This window comes from Bos indicus x Bos taurus, chromosome 26 (genome assembly GCF_003369695.1).
Source record: "Bos indicus x Bos taurus breed Angus x Brahman F1 hybrid chromosome 26, Bos_hybrid_MaternalHap_v2.0, whole genome shotgun sequence".
In the NCBI taxonomy this organism is placed as follows: domain Eukaryota; kingdom Metazoa; phylum Chordata; class Mammalia; order Artiodactyla; family Bovidae; genus Bos; species Bos indicus x Bos taurus.
In genome coordinates this window covers 1,893,469-1,914,224 of record NC_040101.1, presented here as the reverse complement: position 1 = coordinate 1,914,224, position 20,756 = coordinate 1,893,469, and the positions used below count along the sequence as shown (strand labels likewise).

Here is a 20,756-nt window from a genome sequence, read left to right as displayed (position 1 = left end):
CAATCACAGATGCTTTTATGAATCTTTTGAAATAGAGTATCTTTAAGTAAAAGTGTTAGTCGCTCAGTTGTGTCTGACTCTTTGTGACCCCATGGACTATAGCCCACCAGGCTCCTCTATCCATGGGATCCTCCAGGCAAGAATACTGGAGTGGGTTGCCATTTCCTTCTCCAGGAGATCTTCCTGAGCCAGGGGTCGAACCTGGGTGTCCTGCACTACAGGCGGGTTTTCTACCATCTGAGCCACCAGGGAAGCCACAATTTTTGTTGCTTAAGATTGGAAGTCTAAGCCACAAGATACACTGGTTTAAAATATTTATTAATTCAAAAAAATTTAAAATTTTTTTATACAAAGATGGTGAGAAAAATCTCATGCAAACTCTGGGCATACAAGAAAAATAACTCAAATATTCATAAGATGATTTTGTACAAAATAATTCTTTTTTAAGGAGGACCTCCCACAGACAGTGCAGCCCCCTTCTCCAGGCCCAACACTCCCCGGGGAGAGGGTGGGCGATCACCCTTCGACCTGCAGGCGGTCCGTGGTCCATGTGTCTGATGGTCACAGGTGTCACTGTGATGATGAACAGCCTATGCTACTACTCAGAAAACTAGACTGAGACCCGGGACCCGAGTCGGGGAGTCCCAACACCATGGAACTCCTGAGGGATGGAAGGAACTCACAAAGGTTTCCAGAAAAGTTTCGGATAATTGGCTCGACTGATGAAAACACCTTGAGGGGGTTAGAGTCGGTGCCTCTTTCCGCTGAGGTGCAAACCTGCGGCAGACTTAGAGTCTGTCTATCTTACAAGTAATCTGCATAAGTAAAACACTTCAGGGAGCGACATATCATGGCAATAAGAAATGCGTCAAACTCAGAAGGCTGTACCAAAGGGAGCTTCAATATGAAACAGTAATCCTGGGAGAATGAAGCCCACGGCCCCGCGGGCTCCCGCCCCCACGCCTCCTCCACCTCCGCCCTGACGCTCGGACGCTCAGCCTGATCGCGTCCTCACAATCTCATCTCATCTTCCGGAGCCTGAGCCTGTTTTCCTTGTCCCGCTTCTTGAGAATAAGGATGAACTGGTTGAAAAAATGCTCCTGGTCCTTCCGCTTTTGGACGAGTCGAAACCTCTGATCCCGGCCATACTTCTCAGCAAACTCCTTAAATGTGGTCCTGGAAGACAAAAGGCATCCTGAGGGCTTTCCTGGAGGAGAGCGGCTCCTGGGGCTCTGAGCACCTCCTTCCTGAGCCCAGGGTCCCAGGAGCAGGACGCTCGGCAGGTGGATGGGCAGAGGGAATGGCCACTGGGCCTCCGACACCACCTGCCTGCTCCCCATACTGGGCATCACTTCCCACAGGCCCGGCTGAAGCCCGAGCCACGTTAACTCACACAGGTGCCTGTCTCTGCACCCGGCTGCCCTCTGGGCCCGAGCCTGGCTTCGCGTCCCTCCTGGGCCCCGTCACTCCGAGCCCCCGGCGCCCACAGGCACTTCTCCGGCCACACACGTCTTCTTGCTCCCTGTGCTCTCAGCACACTCCTGCTTGCCTTGGGCTTCGCATATGCTGTTCCATCCCCTGGCACACCCTTCCCTCCTTTCCCCACTCATCCTTCAGAGCTCTCCTCACTAGAAGTGAGCAGCGGGACATTTCCTGCCACATCAGTAAACAAAGGATGTCACAGGCACCAGCGATTGCAGCCCCCACGGACAGTGAGCTCAGGAAGGAAAGAACCCCTGCCAGCTGGCAGCCACCAGACGGCAGCCACTCCCCACGGCGAGTCCCGAGGAGCTCGGGAACTCAGGACCCTGGCCCCAGACAGCCAAGGTGCAGATCAAAGGATCGGCTTCCGGGAACCCAGGCTCTAGCACCTTCCCGTGCACAGAGAGGCTCCCTCTCACGGCCCTCACCACAGATGTCATCTTGAAGAGCCTCAGTCGTGCGACTCAACTGGCCTCTCCCTGCGAGTGGAAGCGCGTTACCTGCTTTGTTTCTATGGAGCCTCTTGACGGTCTAAGCCCAGTGGCATGTGCTTAGCACCCGAATACTGACTCACTGAACCTGTGATCGCCAGGTCAGGGAGGCACCTGTAAGGAGCTCAGAGATCCCAGCCAGGCCAGGCCTGAGGGGCCAGGAAGCTCACAGGGCGGGAGTGGATGCAGCCTTGCAGGGACAAGTGGAACCTCGGCCAGGACCTGGTCCCTAGAGCTGCCTCTTCTCCCAGCCATGAGCTTGAAGCCAAGGGTTTTGACAGCTCCAGGGGGCAAGGGCCCTGGGTAGCCGGGTGCCTGGACACTGGCTATCTGCCTCCTGCCTGGGGCTCCTGCAAGAGCTGTACCTGGAGCTGCAGGAAGGGCCCAGAGTGTGTGAGAAACTCACGCACCCTGTGCTGGGGGAGACCTCTTCCTCCAGTTTCTCTTTGCGGACAATTTCATTTTTTATTGCAGAGATTTCATTGTTGCATTGAATTCTTATAACTTAACGTGCTATGCTTAGTCTATCAGTCGTGTCCGACTCTTTGCGACTCCCTGGACTGTGTAGCCCACCAGGCTCCTCTGTTCATGGGGGTTCTCTAGGCAAGAATACTGGAATGGGTTGCCAAGTCCTCCGCCAAGTGATCTTCCCAACCCAGGAATCGAACCCAGGTCTCCCACATTGCAGGCAGATTCTTTACCTTTAATACATGAATAACAAGATTATATTGACACGGCTGTTAAGAGACAAGACCAATAATTAGTAGACCCTTATTGGCTTCCCCAGTAAAGAATCTGCCTGCAATGCAGGAGACACAGGAGGTGCAGGTCAGGAAGATCCCTTGGAGAAGGAAATGGCAACCCGTCCAGTATTCTTGCCTGGGAAGTCCCGTGGGCAGAGATGGGCTGCATTGCACAGGGTGGGAAAGTCAGACGTGACTAAGCTGCTGCGACAACTGTGACTGTGTCTCACTAACAAGGTGTCTCACACCTTCCTCGAGCACTCGGGTTCTCCGGGAATGTTCCAGAACCCCGCTTGCTCCCAGGCTTCCTAGACAGAAAGCACTTCTCTCTGGTTGCCAGCATTCTCCCTTCTTGCTTTCCCTCCCTCCCTTCCTCCCTCCATTCCTTCCATGATTTCACAATTGCCTGGTCCTGGACTAACACACTTATTTGTACTTCCATCACCCGTCTGCATGAGGAAAGTGAGGCGCTGAGTCACGGGGTGCTTGTCATCTTGGGGTGTCTAGAGGGAGCCTGAGCATTTTCAATAGGGGGCTGGGTAGAGACCCTTCTAGAGAAATCCTATTTCGGGCACCTCTGAAAAGAAGCATCCCTGAAAAGAAAAACGAATCAAAACTCTGTGAGGTGTTAGCCATCTCGAGGGGGCAGCCTGCCTTACTGTTGACCCTGGTGGACAGTCCAGTGAGCCTGAGGAAGTTCTCTGAGCAACTAGCACTGCGGCTTCCTTTCCCTGGCAGGGACTTGGCTGTCCACAGAAGGAGGAGGCTGATCCGGCCAGAGTGCTGGTCCCACAGCCCACAGGGATGTTCCCCCGAGGCTCCTCTCCCTGCCCCCAGACCCTGAGAGCTGGGCAGGGCTGGGAGCGGGCCCTGGACTATCCATGTGGTCAGGATGGGAGCCAGGATGATGGAAGGTGTCACCAAGGGTCCTCGGGACGCCTGCGCTGGGCCAGAGGGCAGCAGCAAGAACGGCCTGCTGCCGCTAGGACACCTGTGAATGGCAGGAAGAGAACGTGAAGAGGATCTGGAAAGGGTTTGAAACGTCCCAGAATTGGCTGCCTGTGAAACGCAAGCCAGCTTTGTAATTACAAAAGTATTGTATGCCAGTGTACACTTCTAAAAAGTGGCAGGAATTAGATCTAATTTCAACAAAGAGTATATCCATTTATAGCACTGATTTTCCTTCTCTGTGTGTGTGATCTTCCTAATTGTCAAATACAGCCTGAATGTTTCTCCTTTGCATTCATGATATGTTCACGGTACGGGGAGACACACTGGCTTATGGTTAGCATCTTGGCAGTGGATGGACAGACACCATGAGCTAACTGTCCTTGAGGCCAGCGCAGTGGTAAGGACGAGAGTCTGAAGGACCTGCCGGGCACTTCGCGTCTTGCCTGGTCTGCCCCACACGCCGTCCTCCTGGAGGCCAGTGAAGCAGGGCAACTCATCCCCTCAGATGGAGACACGTGAGCTGTGAAGGTCCAGGGCCTGACCCAGGGCCAGGACCAAGGATGGGCAAGGCTGCTCTGCACTGATGCAGGAGCTCCAGAACCAACCCCCGACCCGGGGTCACTGACTAGGATGGTGGGGCCATGATGGGGCAAATCCATGGCCTGAACCCAGCGTTCCCGTAGAAAACCGCAATTTACAAATCATTAGACCCACATTTACTTTTCAAGGTTAGCATTTGGCGATGGGGCTAATTCATTCAGGAAGTACCTACCCTCTAAACAGCTGAGAAGTTTTCTGAGGACCCATAGTGAAGTGAAAATGTTAGTCACTCAGTCGTGTCTGACTCTTTGTGACCCCATGGACTGTAGCCCACCAGGTTCCTCTGTCCATGGAATTCGCCAGGCAAGAATACTGGAGTGGGTAGCCGTTTCCTTCTCCAGGGGATCTTTCTGACCCAGGGATCGAACCCGGGTATCCTGCATTGCAGGCAGATTCTTTACCATCTGAGGCACTAGGGGAGGGCTATATAACCAATACAAAATCACATTATCCAATTATTGACCAAGTGAGTTAGCCAGTTACTGGTCAAAATGTAGATGCCAACATCTGCACAGAAAGCAAATGTCAATTAATGCCCAATTAAATATGATCTGCTGCTGCTACTGCTGCTAAGTCGATTCAGTTGTGTCTGACTCTGTGCGACCCCATAGGCGGCAGCCCACCAGCTCCCCAGTCCCTGGGATTCTCCAGGCAAGAACACTGGAGTGGGTTGCCATTTCCTTCTCCAATGCATGAAAGTGACACGTGAAAGTGAAGTCGCTCAGTTGTGTCCGACTCCTAGTGACCCCATGGACTGCAGCCTACCAGGCTCCTCCATCCATTGGATTTTCCAGGCAAGAGTACTGGAGTGGGGTGCCATTGCTTTCTCCTTAAGCACTATTAAAAATGTACACTATCAGCATTATTATTAAAAATAAAAATGCACAAATGTCCATTAAAAAATAATGTCCTAATTGAAAATTAGGACAAATCAAAATTAATCATTTTTTACTCATAAAATTTATAGTTTTATAATTAAAAGTAGTATATGCACGTTAATTTTTAAATGTCAGTCAATTAAAGTTAATTTTGAGAAGAGTTAAGTTTATGCATTATTTTATTTCTAACATCATTTTCATATCAGCTTGTTTTATTTCTCAGACATAATGCCTGATTATCTTAGGTGAATTTGATGGCCAAGTTCACTCCTCCCTTTGGCCCGTGTAGGACCATCTTCATATTACACTCTGGACAGCTGCCCAGGAGTGTGGAACCCAGGCTGGTGGAGTTTATTTTGCTGTTGTATGTTATTTTGGATTTTCACTCTCATATCATTTGATCAGGACTTAGACCAATCTAATGAGGGCTGACCTATTGATGAGTTATTTTGGCCTTGGAGTCTGGGCTGCTGACAGGTTGAAAACCATCATGCAGGATGGACAAAATGGCCAGGGTGCCCTTGGTCAGCAGACAGCACCCCCATTGCCGGGTGCTGCGAGGTAGGAAGCACCTCGAAGCAGGGCTGCGAGGTCCATTCATGAACAGCACAGGGAGAAGTCCTTCCTTCTCCAAAATTACATGCTCGACGGAACACAGGTCACCGGATGTAACCCACACTGATTTTAAAAAATCCTCTCATAAAATGGGGTAAATTTCCAGCCCCAGAAATTGCCTGATGTTAACTCTCTCTCCATACCTGGGTGACAGTTTGGATTCCTCTAGAAGCTTTTTGAATTCTTCTTTGGCTAGCAGCAATTTGCTTTTCTTTTCCTTGTATTCTTCTTTTATTCTTGTCTTGACAAACTGCTCAAATATCTTAAGACACACACAAAAGAGAAGTATTACAAGACTGCACATCAGAAATGAAATCTCGGGCTTCACACCCAACAGGAAAACAGCGAGGATCTGAGCTAAGCCTGTCTTTTTCACAGCTGCTGGAGCTACAAGCCAGAGCCTTCCATCACGGTCTCTCCATGACACCCAGTGTCTCCACAGTCACACCTGCTCTCCCAGAGACCAGTGCGCTCCGTCTGCAGGTGCGATCTGCGGTCAAACACTGAGTCAGCTTGCTTAGAAATCCCTGGAATGACTCAGGGGTGCTCTCTAGAGGCAGTGGGGGCAGAGGGCAGTTTAGAAACCCAGCTCCAGGGCCTCAGTATCTCTCTTTGGAATGCCTGGAGCTTCCCTTACCGTGTGAGTTTTCTCACCAACTCTCACATCCCAGCCAGCAGTACCACGACACAGGAGAGTATGCAATTTGTTCTAGCAATCCCCAGGGCAACGTAACTGGCATTTGAGTCTCCAAAATGACTTTGAACTTGTGAAAAGAAAGTCAACCCAGCATCTCTCACTTCCCCACCTTGAGGCTCCCAGAAGCCCCTTGTGAAGGGGGGCCTGGTTCCCCAGGACTCCTGCAGATGAGGTGAGCCTCTCCTGGGTGTTATGGAAATGCCCAGTGAGGAGCCCTGACCCTTGGGTCCTGCACTCCCACCCCCGGCTTGATGAGAAGTGGGCCTGAAGGCTCCCTCAACAGGGAAACCTGCCCCTTCACCTAAAAGGCCATGGGCATCATCTGGTAGGCAAATCCACCCACAACTTTGGGGAGGTTTCTCTCAGGAACCAGCAGCTGACATAACACAATGCCACCAGGGACTCCCTCTTTGCAGCAGTGCTTGGATTAAGGCCGCTCCCTGTCGTAATATCAGAAAATTGTCAGCTGCAGACGAGGGCCAAAGGAGGTGGAGACAGCTGTGTCATTCCCGGTGCTCTCCAAGCTTCAAGGTCATTAAAAGGAGGATATACTAGAGGTCATTTAGACGGGTTGTTCAGTTCAGTTCAGTTGCTCAGTCGTGTCCGACTCTTTGCGACTCCATGGAGTACACCACACCAGGCCTCCCTGTCCATCACCAGCTCCCGGAACTTGCTCAAACTCATGTCCACTGAGTCAGTAATGTCATCCAACCATCTCATCCTCTGTCATCCCCTTTTCCTCCTGCCTTCAATCTTTCCCAGCATCAGGGTCTTTTCCAATGAGTAACCTCTTCACATCAGGTGGCCAAAGTATTGGAGTTTCAGCTTTAGCATCAGTCCTTCCAATGAATATTCAGGACTGATTTCCTTTAGGATGGACTGGTTGGAGCTCTTTGCAGTCCAAGGGACCCTAAGAGTCTTCTCCAACACCACAGTTCGAAAGCACCAATTCTTCGGCGCTCAGCTTTCTTATTAGTCCAACTCTCACGTCCATACATTACTACTGGAAAAAACCATAGCTTTGATTAGATGGACTTTGTTGGCAAAGTAAGGTCTCTGCTTTTGAATATGCTATATAGGTAGGTCATAGCTTTTCTTCCAAGGAGCAAGTGTCTTTTAATTTCATGGCTGTAGTCACTATATGCAGTGATTTTGGAGCCCCCCAAAATAAAGTCTCTCACTGTTTCCATTGTTTCCCCATCTATTTGCCATGAACTTCTGGATGTTCAAGTTGGATTTAGAAAAGACAGAGGTACCAGAGATCAAATTGCCAACATCAGTTGGATCATCAAAAAAGCAAGAGAGTTCCAGAAAAACATCTACTTTTGCTTTATTGACCACACCAAAGTGTTTGACTGTGTGGATCGCAGCAAACTGTGGAAAATTCTTAAAGAGTACCAGACTACCTGACCTGTCTCCTGAGAAATCTGTGTGCAGGTCAAGAAGCAACAGTTAGAACTGGACATGCAACAACAGACTGGTTCCAAATCGGGAAAGGAGTACGTCAGGGCTGCATATTGTCACCCTGCTTATTTAACTTATATGCAGAGTACATCATGCGAAATGTCAGGCTGGATGAAGCACAAGCTGGAATCAAGGTTGCCAGGAGAAATACCAATAACCTCAGATATGCAGATGACAACACCCTTATGGCAGAAAGTGAAGAAGGACTAAAGAACCTCTTGATGAAAGTGAAAGAGGAGAGTGAAAAAGCTGGCTTAAAACTCAACATTCAGAAAACAAAGATATGGCTTCTGGTCCCATCACTGCATGGGAAATTTAGATGTGTATGTGGACATAAATAAAAAAGATTAATAAAAGCTCACATTGGGTCCTATTAGGCCAATAAATAGCAATTGTGTGCCAACCCAATCAGTGGCCTTTGCAGATCCTGGAATTTGAACCAAGAGTTCAGTGAGTCTCCTGTGCTCCTCCCAAGGATCCTCCTGAGGACACAGAGCCGGAAGTGACCACATGGTGAGTCACAGCCCCCATTGTTCCCCGGGCAGAGTGTGTCTCCTTGGCTCTGCCTGATGGCTTCAGATTCCATTGCAGTCCTGGCAGCCTTTCTGGGACTATAAATCCAAAATGCTTCTCACCTCCAGAAGAATCATCAGCAAAATAAAATATTCACGAACAGGACTTAGATGGAGAGGGTGCATATACGTATCAAGGCAAATGGTAACGTAAGCTCTCCAGTTCTCTAACAATTTCAGCTAATAAAAAAGGTGAATGCAGGGTTATTATCCAAATACAAGCGTGGGGCTCCATCATTAGTCAGAGTTTTGCTCTATTAATTTTAAATCTGGATAGACACCCTGGCTGGCAGTGGTCAGAGCTGTGAGAAAGACCTGCTTCTCTGTCGCCTGGAACCATTTATCCCTCTAATCAGCTCCCGCTCTCTCCGCTGCCTTTGCTCTTGTGCTTTATTTATGCCGCTATAATGTAATGTAACAGGTTTTTTTTCCTCCTGTTTAACAAATTACACTAGTCTTATTCAAAGTGGGGCATGACTTTTTAAAAGACAGACCACTGGCCATTATCTTGTCATGGTGTGTTTCGGTGAAATAAGATGGATTGCCATTTGTTGCCATAGAAACAGTTCTGACACGCGCTCCCCAGAGCCCTGCTCTCTGTCAGGCCCCTTCACCACTCCCCTGCAGCCCCCCACAGAGGGATGGATGCAATGAACACACTGAGCCTTGGCTTTTGCCGCGAAACACTAAGGGACAGTGGGTCCCCGCAGAGTCCAGGACCGCTGCTTCCAGCCAGATCCATTCATAAACAGGACCGTGTTTTCTGAATGGGCCCAAATACCGTCTCCTTCATCAGCTCTGCTTCAGCTCTGCGCCTCTGAGAAATGACAATATGCCGCTTTGCCGGGAGGTGGGTCTCTCTGACAGTGCCGGGTTCCCTCTGAGGCTCTCTGGTGCTGAAGGACGTCAACTACGGGGAGCTGGCTTCCTCCTCCTCCTCGTGGGGCTCGGGGACCACACTGCGGGATGAGCCCCTCCTGTGTGCCGTGTGAACGTCAGAGGGCCCGACGTGCCCCCTGGTGATTTCACAAAGATGCCTGCGAGCTCCACGCAAAGGGTGGACTCGGCGTGAGCAGACCGTTCATCTAGTCTGGTCTGTCCGCCCCCGGTGCATCCTGGCACCCGAGCCCCTCCCATCAGAGCCTGCCTCTCTGACCAGGGCTGCGGGAATCCAGCCTGGCTGCTACTGAGGGTGCTTCTCGTATCATGACCACCCCTCCAGACTCAAGACAGCAGGCAGGAGTCCCCACTCGGCCAGGGAGCCCAGTCCATCCAGCAAGCAAACAGGCCCTGAGCACCCTGCCTTCTGAGAGACAGGTAAACATCAAACCATCAGCGGAGGAGAGTCTTACTTCTTCAGCTTCCTTTAAGGGGCTGATGGCCTCTGAAAACATCCATGGACTGGAGGCAACAGCGTTGACCTCGACGGTCAGTGAGACGCCACTGGCAGCTGTGCTGAGTGTTATCAGTTATGGCTTAAAGTGATCCTGTCACCAAATTAAACGAGCTCCTCACCATATGTGGTCATGGTTGGAGAGTGAGCTTTCTGATTTCTAATACTGCAACCAAAGGGGGTGATGTTACCAATGATTAAAGTCGCCCGGTTTTCTCAGCTGAGGGGAAAATAGATATAAAACGTCCAGACTCCAAGTAAGCCCCTCCCCGAGTGCCTTCTCTTGAGCCCCTGGTCTGCACCCTAAGGGAACTTCATGAGCTGATGATAGAATTGAAAACAAAGCCGCACTTTCTGTCCTCCTGGCTCTGGCTTTCCAGGACCCCACATCTGAAATCAGACGGATGCTTCTGATGGCCCGTGATGCCAGCTCCCTGCCTGAGAGGGCCCTCGAGGGGCTTCTGCTTCCCGGGGTGGCTCCCGGTCACCCACTCTCCACAGGCATCCCCTCTGCACTTGGAAGTCTGGGGGAGAAGCCCGGTTGGGATGGAACCAGAGATGCAGAAGCAGAACCGGAATCCTTCTGGAACTTCTCTCAGGGCCCTTCTTGGCTGTATGTGCTCCGGGAGCCACAGACATCAGTGGAGCTGTGAGAACTCAGGCCTCCCCACCAGCCCGCACAGCCATCGTCTGTCTGTCTAACCCTGGAAGTGGCTCTGGGTCCCTGATGGGACTGGTCGACACGCCAGGGTAGACTCCTACCAGCTACCCATTTAAAATGACCTCCAGGCCAGCTACCTGCAACCCATTCTTGCATTTCTGGGGATCTGTTTTCTAGAAGCGTCCATCCTTTACTTCTGTTCCTGTGTTCCCTGGATCTCTCCTATGTCACTGTTCTTACACTGGATCTTACGTTTTTTAATACAGTCATCTAGGATATGGTTAACACGCCCCCAAACTGAGTTTTTACCTTCGAATATGAGTATTGTCTCTGGGGGTCATGACCAGACATTTCGCCAAGAGCAGGAACAAGGGTAAGCCCCCTCTGCACCCAGGGCACTTTCCCTTCACAGCTCACAGGCTATCACTCAACCTCACAGCTTCCCCACAGACACAGCGAGGACACCAGGCACCCGCTTGTCCACAGAAACCTCTGGACGGAGCATCAGTTCAAAGCCTCATCTCTCGAGTCTGTCAGCGTGCCTCCCACCACCTTACCTGTTTCCGCTCCTCCGAGTTCAGCAGGAGATAGCGTGGATCAAACACAATTTTGTGTAATTCTTTCTCCCAGGTAGAAAACGCTGACACCTGAAGAAAGATATTCAATAGAGTTGCTTTTAACATCTAATGCTGAGCCTGAGTCACAACGAACTGGTCGATGGTGAGAAACAGCCCTGAGGAACCACGGGTTTGGGGACGCAGCGGCGTTTAAAAGTGTTTGACTTGTCAAACTTTTAAGAAAATCAATTTTTCGAGCATAAGAAAATTTAATTTCTAGACTCATGACACTATGTCTTCCCTGGATATCTTCCAGGACCAAGTGCCCTGATCTAAAGCCCTGATTGTATCTGTGAGTCTGAGACATTCTCAAATGTCACATCTTGAGAAGAGAAATTATACTTGTAAGAATTTTCAGGATGCCACAGGCCTTAACGGAGGGCAGCGTCTTGTAATTAGTCAGAATTTGGCATAATTTTAATTGATTTTTAATCAACATTTAAACCTTTTTCAGGTAGGTAGCTTTTTAACCAAACTGCCTTATCTTATAGCAGCTTAGATTTACACAGAACTTGCGAGAACACGATGAAGTCAGCCTCCAGCCCACCCCCGGCTTACTATCTCGCTGACATCGCAGCACGACTGTTAACAGGAGTCTGCGCCTTACTCAGTTTCTTTAGTCTTTGCCTAATTATTTTTCTGTCCTGGGATCCCCCCAGGGCACACACCACACGGACTCTCACATCTCCTCGGGCTCTCAGGGGTGACACAGCTTCTCACTCTCCTTGGTCTGGATGACCTTGACAGCTCTGAGGGCAGCCAGTCAGGTGTTCCATGAGATGCCCCTCTGCTGGGTTTTGTCCCAGCTTTCCTCACAGTTCCACTGTGGGTTTGGGGAGGAAGACCCCAGAGTAACGTGCGCTTCCTGTCAAGGTCCATACTGCCGACGTGATGCACCACAGCTGGTGCTGACGTTGGCCGCCTGGCCGGGGTCTCTCTTCTCTGCATCTCTTTTTCCCTGAGTCATGTTGTCCCCTTTGGAGGCGGTCTCTGTGTGCCTGTCCCGCTGTCGCTCGGTCGCGTCTGACTCTGTGGCCCCATGGACTGCAACACTCCAGGTTTCCCTGTCCTTCCTTATCTCCCAGAGCTGCTCCAACTCGTGTCCATTGAGTCGATGATGCCACTTGAGGGGCCTGACCCACCTCCTGATACGGAAGAATCTGTACAAGTGCCTTGGAATCCTTCTGGGTGGGGATTTATCCATTCTCCCACATTCACTTCTTAGTTCAGCCATCTGTTTGTGTCAGTTTAAACTCATGGATATGTACTTCACGCTTGGGGTTGGAATCTAATCTGACTGCTGGTTTGTGCTCAGATTGCTGCAGGTTGGCTGTTGTTGGCCTCCCGTGCCCTGGGAGCGTATCCCCACTGTTCCGTTTTCTGGGCCCTGGAAGATGCTCCAGGATGATCTCCTATCTCTCCTGTGTTGGCCCTAGAATCAGCATTCTCTGAGAAGCCCTGGTCCCTCTTATCGGAGAAGGTGTTGGGACTTGAGATCCAGGGGAGCAGCTCATTGCTGCTGAGAGGTTGTGACTTCCAGATTCTCAGCTGATGAGGCAGTAAAACTTTTAAGTCATCCAAAAATAATTTATTCACTTAAAAACATTGACTAAATATTGGCTATGTCTTAGGCCCCTTGCTGGGCGCTATGGGTTCAGAGAAAATAAATCAAGGCCACTGACCTTGAGAGGTTGGCGGGGGATGAGACAGAAAGTGAATTCAGGATCTCCTGGGGGCATGAGTGTCCTTCTGGGTACAAAGAGATGTGCCCAGGAGCCAAGGGCACAGAGAAGGGCCCCTATCGGCCTGGGGGGAGCTGTCTCCAGGGCAGGTGGTGTCAGGACCTGGCCCATGGAGGGGCCTGGGAGGGTGTGCAGCAGGGGCTGTTCGTGGTGCGGAGGCCAGGCTTCGGGGACTGCGGGAATGTGGGGGTCTCAGGGGGATGTGGGAGGCTGTGCAGAGCTGGGAAGAAGTGGGAGAGACGGCCTGAGTGGATGTGGGGACACTCGCCGGCCTCCTCAGGAACCAGGGGTTTGTTCTGAGAGTAATGGGAAAAGCCAGATTCGATGTGCGCCCAGGGGCCCGGGCCAGGGATGGACTCAGCGCAGTGGAGAGGAGAAGCTGATGGGCAGGTTTCACAAACAGGGCCCACCCGCTCCTACTTCTGAGCAGGTTACAGTATGGCTGGTAGAGATACTATTTCGATAGACATGGGCTTTGCTTGGAACGGGCTTCCCTTGTGGCTCAGCTGGTAAAGAATCCTCCTGCAATGCAGGAGATCTGAATTCCATCCCTGGGTTGGGAAAATGCCCTGGAGAAGGGAAAGGCTACCCACTCCAGTATTCTGGTCTGGAGAAGTCCATGGACTGTATAGTCCATGGGGTCACAAAGAGTCAGACATGGCTGAGCAACTTTCACTTGCTTGGAACATTGTAAAGATTTTCTAAATTTACAGTTTCTGTATTCAATAATAAAAATCAAAATTCTTTTTAAAACTCATGAGCTCTTTTTTGGGCAGGGTGAACCAAGCTCCACCCAGGGATCTTTCTCAATTGATTAAGAACATGGTGAAGTATTGACATGTCATGGCTGGGTGAGGGGGTGGGGGGGACTCCAGAAGAACATCAGGGCAGAATGGTCCCTCTGTTTGGCTGGAGCTGATGCTGGACCGTGTGAGCATTAAGGTGGACATGAGAGAAGGGATGGTCACCTTCAATTCAGCCCAGTCAGATGGGGTCAGTCCATCACACAGAGCCCTGAAAACCCCTTCAAGGTTCCAGCTCTGTACAAAAGGCAGGTGATTATTAAGAACTGGTATCACATAACTGACTCCACGAGTGTGATGAGAATTTTTGGAGTTCTATATATATAACAAACTAAACTTAAAAAAATATATACATATATATATATACATATATATATATATATATATATATATATATATATAAAGAGAGAGAGAGAGAGAGAGAGAGATCATCCTTGGCTCCAAAGGAAATTAGGAAATTACAATCTATATACAAGGCAAGGAGATCAAACCAGTCATTCCTAAAGGAAATCAACCCTGATTATTCATTGGAAGGACTGATGCTGAAGCTGAAGCTCCAATGCTTTGGTCACCTGATGTGAAGAGTCAACTCCTTGGAAAAGCCCCTGATGCTGGGAAAGATTGAGGGCGGAAGGAGAAGGGGGCAATAGTGGATGAGACGGTTGGATGGCGTCACCGACTCAAAGGACACGAACTTGGGCAAACTCTGGGAGATGGTGAGGGACAGGGAGGCCTGGCATGCCGCAGTCCATGGGGTCAGAGTCGGACACGACTTAGACATGCCTGAGCAACTGAACAACATGCAAGGAAGAAGAGTCATTTCCACAAAGACTAATTTGTGATGAGAAGACAGACGTCGTCACGTAAACTGACAGCCATGCCAGCGCATGCTCTGACGTGCGGAGGAGGGTGCAGTGCTGAGGAGGGCAGCCCGGGCACGGGGCCCGTGACCGAGGCTGGAGCCGATGGGCAGGCTGGACAGTCAAGTGTGAAACGGGGTATGGCAGTGCCTGCAGTGGGGCACAGCCTTGTCCACCAGACCCACTCTTCCCAAAGGACCCTGATGACTGTTGCTGCCTCAACCATGAGACTCACTCCTAATGGAAGACCACCCTCCCCAGGCCTGCATCTCTGCAGGCATGTCCTGGTACACTTATTCTGTGGGACAGGGCCAAGGCCTCCCCTTTCTTGCTGCAGGCCAGTGGGGAGCCATTCTCCGCTCCCAGGAGTCCCCAAATTCCCTGTCGTGGCCCCTTCTGCAACAGGGCACCTTACTGGAAACCGGTGGGAGAATCTCTATATATGAGGCCTCATCTTTACGTAACATACTATCACAGCATCACAGGGGAACGCCTCCATCCTATTCCCAGGCCAGCCCCCTCAAGGGACGGGGTCATTTGGGATGGGTGTCCTGGGGTGGGAGTCCTGGGACCACTGTCGGGATGTGCCCACGCAGCAGGTCCCTGAGACGAATGCACCCTCTTGCCTCCAACGTGGCCTTCATTCTCCACCTTGGTCTTCATCCCTCATCTGCCTAACAGACCTCCCTTTGATACTATGGCATTTCACATGTGTTTTGGTCCTGGATAGTGGGATTCTTCAGCCCATTTTAGACCCTCTCCTGTGGAAGTCAGTCCTTCCCTGCAGCCTGGCTGGGTCTGGGGTGGTTCCGTCTCCCCTCCTGGGCTGTGTTCTGTGATGTTCACATCATCTCCTGACAGTCGGCAACATACTCCCAGAAGCATCTGAACACCTCAGGGTGCTGACGCCGGGTGACACCCTGCCACGGGCGAAGGTTGGTGCTCCGTGCTGGTGCAAGTGCGTGTGGACATGGCCCACACCGCCAGGTTAGGGCTCTGGCTAGCGCTCACACACGTCTTTATTTGACCTCCCCCTGGAGCACATCCTGGAGTATCGCCATCGTTTGGGAACCAGGAGAGCTCGGGCAGCAGTCCCCTGGGCTGGGCTGGTGGCCAGGCCCTTCCTTCCTCCCAGCATCCTGCCAGCAGACTCTCCCCCGCCCCGACTCATCCTTAGTGTCTGAACTGCGCTCCCTGCCATTTCTACAAGGGCCGACACCAGAGCTTGTCGTTCAGAACAGGCACAGGGAAGGAGCCGCCGCGTGGACCCTGGCGGGGGAGCAGTCCCCAGGCTAAGACGGCGGCTCCACATCGTGGAACGGGGTCCACCCCTACCGGGGGTCGGGGGCCACCGCCTGCCTGCCTGGCAGGGGTGCCCTCCTGGCTCTCCACCTCCAGCCCCCAGCCTGGTCCCAAGACCACCACCTCTGTCAGCAGCGCACTCCACGCCTCCCCTCCCTGCAGGGCTGCCCTCAGCACCCCCACCCAGCCCTGACCCTGAAGGTCGGGTGTGCACACGCGCCCTGTCCGCCCGCCCTCCCTTCCTCTGGGCCTCTGCTCCGTCCTCCTTGCTGCCTGCGGCTCTGCGGATGACAGACGGCGTGTTCCTTGCAATTAGCACTCACACCATTACCCTCTTTATCCAATTTCCTGGAACGCACAGCTGTGTCTTCTATTTCTGGCTCTGGAGTTCCTGACAATTCAAGGCAGCTCCAGGCGGGCAGACCACAGGATGCAGCAAGCAGGCCATGCTCTGAGCTCAGCCTGCCCAGACGCAGGGTCGTCTTGACGTTTGGGAGGTAATTCCAGGCATACAGGCCACCGACGCGGGGAAGGAGACGGGCTGAGGGTGATGCAGGAGAGAGCAGGTCCCCCAGGAGCCACCCCTCAGGGGAACCCTGGAGGAGCACATAGGACCTGCCGGGGCCCGCCTGTGATTCATCCAATCACGGGGCAGGAAGCGGGGGGTTTCCTCCTGACCCACCCCTCCCTGGTGCAGTGTTGCCCCTGGCGATGCTCCAACCTTAAATTTAGAGGGAATGGTCGGCCTGTGGAGAGGTCTCGTGAGCCAGGTGACCCCCAGGTGAATCCCGAAATTTCAGAGGGGTTGGTGCCCGCCCCCAGACTCTGGGACTTGTTGACTTCTACCCCATCTCCAAACTAGACAGCATATTCAAAAGCAGAGACATTACTTTGCCAACAAAGGTCCGTCTAGTCAAGGCTATGGTTTTTCCTATGGTCATGTATGGATGTGAGAGTTGGACTGTGAAGAAGGCTGAGCGCTGAAGACTTGATGCTTTTGAACTGTGGTGTTGGAGAAGACTCTTGAGAGTCCCTTGGACTGCAAGGAGATCCAGTCCTGGGTGTTCAGTGGAGGGACTGATGCTGAAGCTGAAACTCCAGTACTTTGGCCACCTCATGCGAAGAGTTGACTCATTGGAAAAGACTCTGATGCTGGGAGGGATTGGGGGCAGGAGGAGAAGGGGACGACAGAGGATGAGATGGCTGGATGGCATCACTGACTCAATGGACGTGAGTCTGAGTGAACTTCGGAAGATGGTGTGCTGTGATTCATGGGGTCGCAAAGAGTCGGACACGACTGAGTGACTGAACTGACTGACTCACCCCATCTCCCAGTGCTCAGAGTGTTCTACCACTTTCTGTATTATGTGTGTATGTGTGTGTGTGTATTTTGATCAGTAAATAAAATGTTGCACTGTTATTCCACAATATCTCACCTAACTTGGTTTTCACACTACGGCTAGTTATACTCCCATCTTAAGCTTAGAGTGGGTGGTCCATGTGCCCCGCCCCTCGGGTCATCTTCTTGTTAGACGGTGTCTAATCACTAACAGAGAGGTGACCACAGTAATATCTGCGGAGTGGAATCACCAAAAGCTGTGGCAGTTACTTCAGGAAAGAACCACAGCACAAAAGCTGAGAGAAAACACAAATCAAAGGGAAGGAACCATGAGATTCAAAAAATAATAAGTAGTAAATATCTATACTTCTTACTATTCAGTGGTGGTGGAACGTGCTGAGAAAACAAATTTTCAGGAACTTTCAAACACTGCTGGGAGAATACACTGTGTGAAAACAACTTTTTCCAAAACAATTTGATAACACAGGTCAGATGTTGACGGCACGCAGGAAGCAACCCCCCACACACATAAACCAACATTCATGCATCAGTATGGTCATCGGAATACTATTTAAACTAGCAAAATTGGGCAGAGACTAAATGAATGAAAATGAGGGCGCTTTGAATGGACAATGAACTGACAATTATATCCTCATCAAAAATGTTTCCAAAGGTTTATAATAATATTTTAAAACTGCTTCAAAGGAGAAAATAGTATACAAATGTATAAATTAGGTTGAACCTTATCAAATTACCTATCTTTTAAAAACAAATGGGACTTCCCTGGCGGTCCAGTGGTGAAGAATCTGCCTGCCAATGCAGGGGACACGGGTTTGATCCCTGGTCAGGGAAGACGGCGCGTGCCGAGGAGCAGCGAAGCCCCACGGTGCCGCAGCTGCTCAGCCTGGGCTCTAGAGCCCTCAAACCGCAAGCACTGAGGCCCCCGGCACCCCAGAGCCTGTGCTCTGCAACGAGAGGGGCCGCGATAAGCAGCCTCGCACCGCGGCTAGAGAAAGCCTGCAGGCAGTGAAGGCCCAGCACAGCCGAGTTAATAGACAAATAAATAAAACGTTGGTTCAGCCACGTCTAACCACGGTTCAGTCCCGGTTATACTATATGACTATACCGTATGATATGTATTGTACTACATAATACGAATGTTTGATTTTGCTATTGCCTTAAAATCTGTTTCTAGGATAAAAAGACTAGAAGGAAAGGGATGCATTGATGGCAATAACTGTGTCTTAGGACTTCAGGTGATTTTCATTTCTGTTCTTTGAATTTTGCATCTTTCCTATAAAGAACGTGCACTCCTTCGATGGCACAATCTTATTTTATTAGTGGCATGTGCCTGGTGAGACTTTGAAGAGTTGCCATAGGAACACGAAACGGGTAAGCTTCCTAAGGAGCAAGGATCCGTCTCATGGGGAAGCTCCTGCCAGTCTCCAGGACTCCAGAGCCACGACTCAGGCGCTTTGCCTCCAGTGCCATCTCAACCCGGATGTATACCTGCACATGAGGGGGACCGAGCCCTTCCCCGAGTCCTGGCCCAGCGGCCACTCCAGCTTCAGGCAACACCACCTACGCATCTGGGCAGAGGGGCACTAGACGCCAGCCACGGGGAGGTGCTCCTGTCCCCCACCTGGGAGAAGGGAGAAGGCACGGCCACCGCGCTGGCAGGAGGGCACCAGGGGAAGAGCCTCTCCTCATCTGGGCTGCCTTTGCACCAACAACTCAGCGCAGAGAGAGAGCCCTGTGGCTCAGCCAGGGCGGGTGTGTGGATTGTGAATTCCTCTTTCCAACACAGACTCAGATGCAAAGTCCAGGGGGCTCAGCTGCAGGGCTGGCCACTGTGCCAGTCAGTCTCCCCAAGGCTGCCGCAGCTGCAAAGCTGACCAGGGTTCCCCTGCAGAGGGGCCCGACAGTGTCTGAATGCAAATTCAAGGTTATGGAACAGTCTTTCTTTCCCGGCCTCTGGGAAAGCCACTTCCCAAGGGCTATTTTGCAGAAGGAAGAGACCCTCGATAAAATGTCTCTAATGCATTTATCTAAATAGACAGGGTTAAATTAATCAGCTGCTACTCAATTAATCCTGCCCTTTATAGACTGAAGTTTAAAGAGAGCTCTATTGTGGTTTATACTAGTGAAAGCAGACAAAAACAAAACCTTCCACCTACATATTACAAAACCACAAAACCGAAGGCCTTTCCCCAAGCCAAAATCCCCACAGCACACCCTAAACCATGCCCTTTTTAAACTGCTGGAAATCCACATACCTAGCTCCCTCTTTCTATAAGCACATGAATCTCTGAGCTGAAGCATTGAACAAATGCAATAAAAATTCTTATTAATCACTCAGTCTATGAAAAAGGTGACCTTTTTCAGCCTCATTTTTAAGCAACTAGAAATCTGATGGGCTTAGCCATCAAAGCCTCTTGAGCATGGGTAACTCATAAAATCTGCCGACATACTTTATAAAGTCAAGAGTCATAAATGCGGGCATTGCTTTATGACATCAGCAGTACATTCAGATTGGTCTTCTCTATTCATGAGGGGTATGTGGGCTTCTTCTGAAATCCTTGTAAGATGAGGGTCTCAGCTTCACCCCCGTCTCTGTCTCCTGGGAAAACCCAGAGTACTGGGGCTCCCGTTTCCACACTGTTTTTGCTGATTCTCATACGTGAATATAGCTAAGAACCAAGGCTGGATGGAATCAGCTCAATGAGACAAGAATGCACTGAACACACCCTTAGTAAAATCGCTCAGCTGAGGGCTCTGGGGTGCATCAGAGGCCACGTAGACTCAGTGTCCTTGGGAGGGCGGGGTGGGGTCTCCAGCAGTCCTCACCCTCCAAGTGGCTTAATATCACGCTGTGCGAGTAAGTTGGGCATGGGTGGTTTCCAAAATAAAGAGGTGGAAACCTAGGCATTGATGAGATGAAGGCTGCATATGCTTCTCAAATGCTCACGGTGCCGTCCCTTCTCTGGGAATTCTCAGTTAATTCCACTGGGGCAGACTGGCTGGGTTCATTCAGACCTCGGAATTGTGACTATTTCTGCACTATCCTTGCCAACAGAAGAGGCATGGTGGCAACACTCAGGCGCTTCCACCCTTGTGGTCTGCAGAGAAGAATCCTCTTCTTGGCGACTTTGTGGGGAGAGAAGCCTGCTTTATCATGAGTGATGTCTTATCCTGCAAATGCTTTGGGGCCATATGAGTGGAGGAGAAGGAAACAGGAAGAACAGCTGCTCCAGGAGATACACCCCTCCTCCAGGCTCCATGGGCCTACTCTCTGATCAGCGCAGGGACGGCCCAGGGCACACGCAGCAGGACCAGGGCTTGGACATGAAGGGAATCCCGGGAGGTCCCTGAGAGGCCCTGGGAGCCAGTGCCTGGATCCGGGCTGGAGGAGCCCAGTGGGGCATCAGAGCATCCCCTGCCTCCAGGACCCAGCACCACGACTCGGCAACGAGGAAGGCACACCGAGCGGCCGTGAGGCACACGTGTCAGCCAGGGAGTGGGGAGGCCGGGCTCGGAGGGCCTCCC

General features: G+C 51.2%; 1 protein-coding gene across 1 annotated transcript in view; it reads right to left on the bottom strand.

Moving 5' to 3' along the window:
• Positions 1–297: 297 nt before the first annotated feature.
• Positions 298–20,756, bottom strand: part of TCERG1L (transcription elongation regulator 1 like) — a 201,097-nt gene continuing 180,638 nt past the window's right edge. The window contains exons 10-12 of the mRNA XM_027529121.1: positions 11,105–11,194; positions 5,904–6,022; positions 298–1,176 (exon numbers count right to left, since the gene is read on the bottom strand). Coding sequence (XP_027384922.1) covers positions 1,020–1,176; positions 5,904–6,022; positions 11,105–11,194 — 366 coding nt within the window. The 3' untranslated portion in view covers positions 298–1,019. The remainder of the gene's footprint in view (positions 1,177–5,903; positions 6,023–11,104; positions 11,195–20,756) is intronic.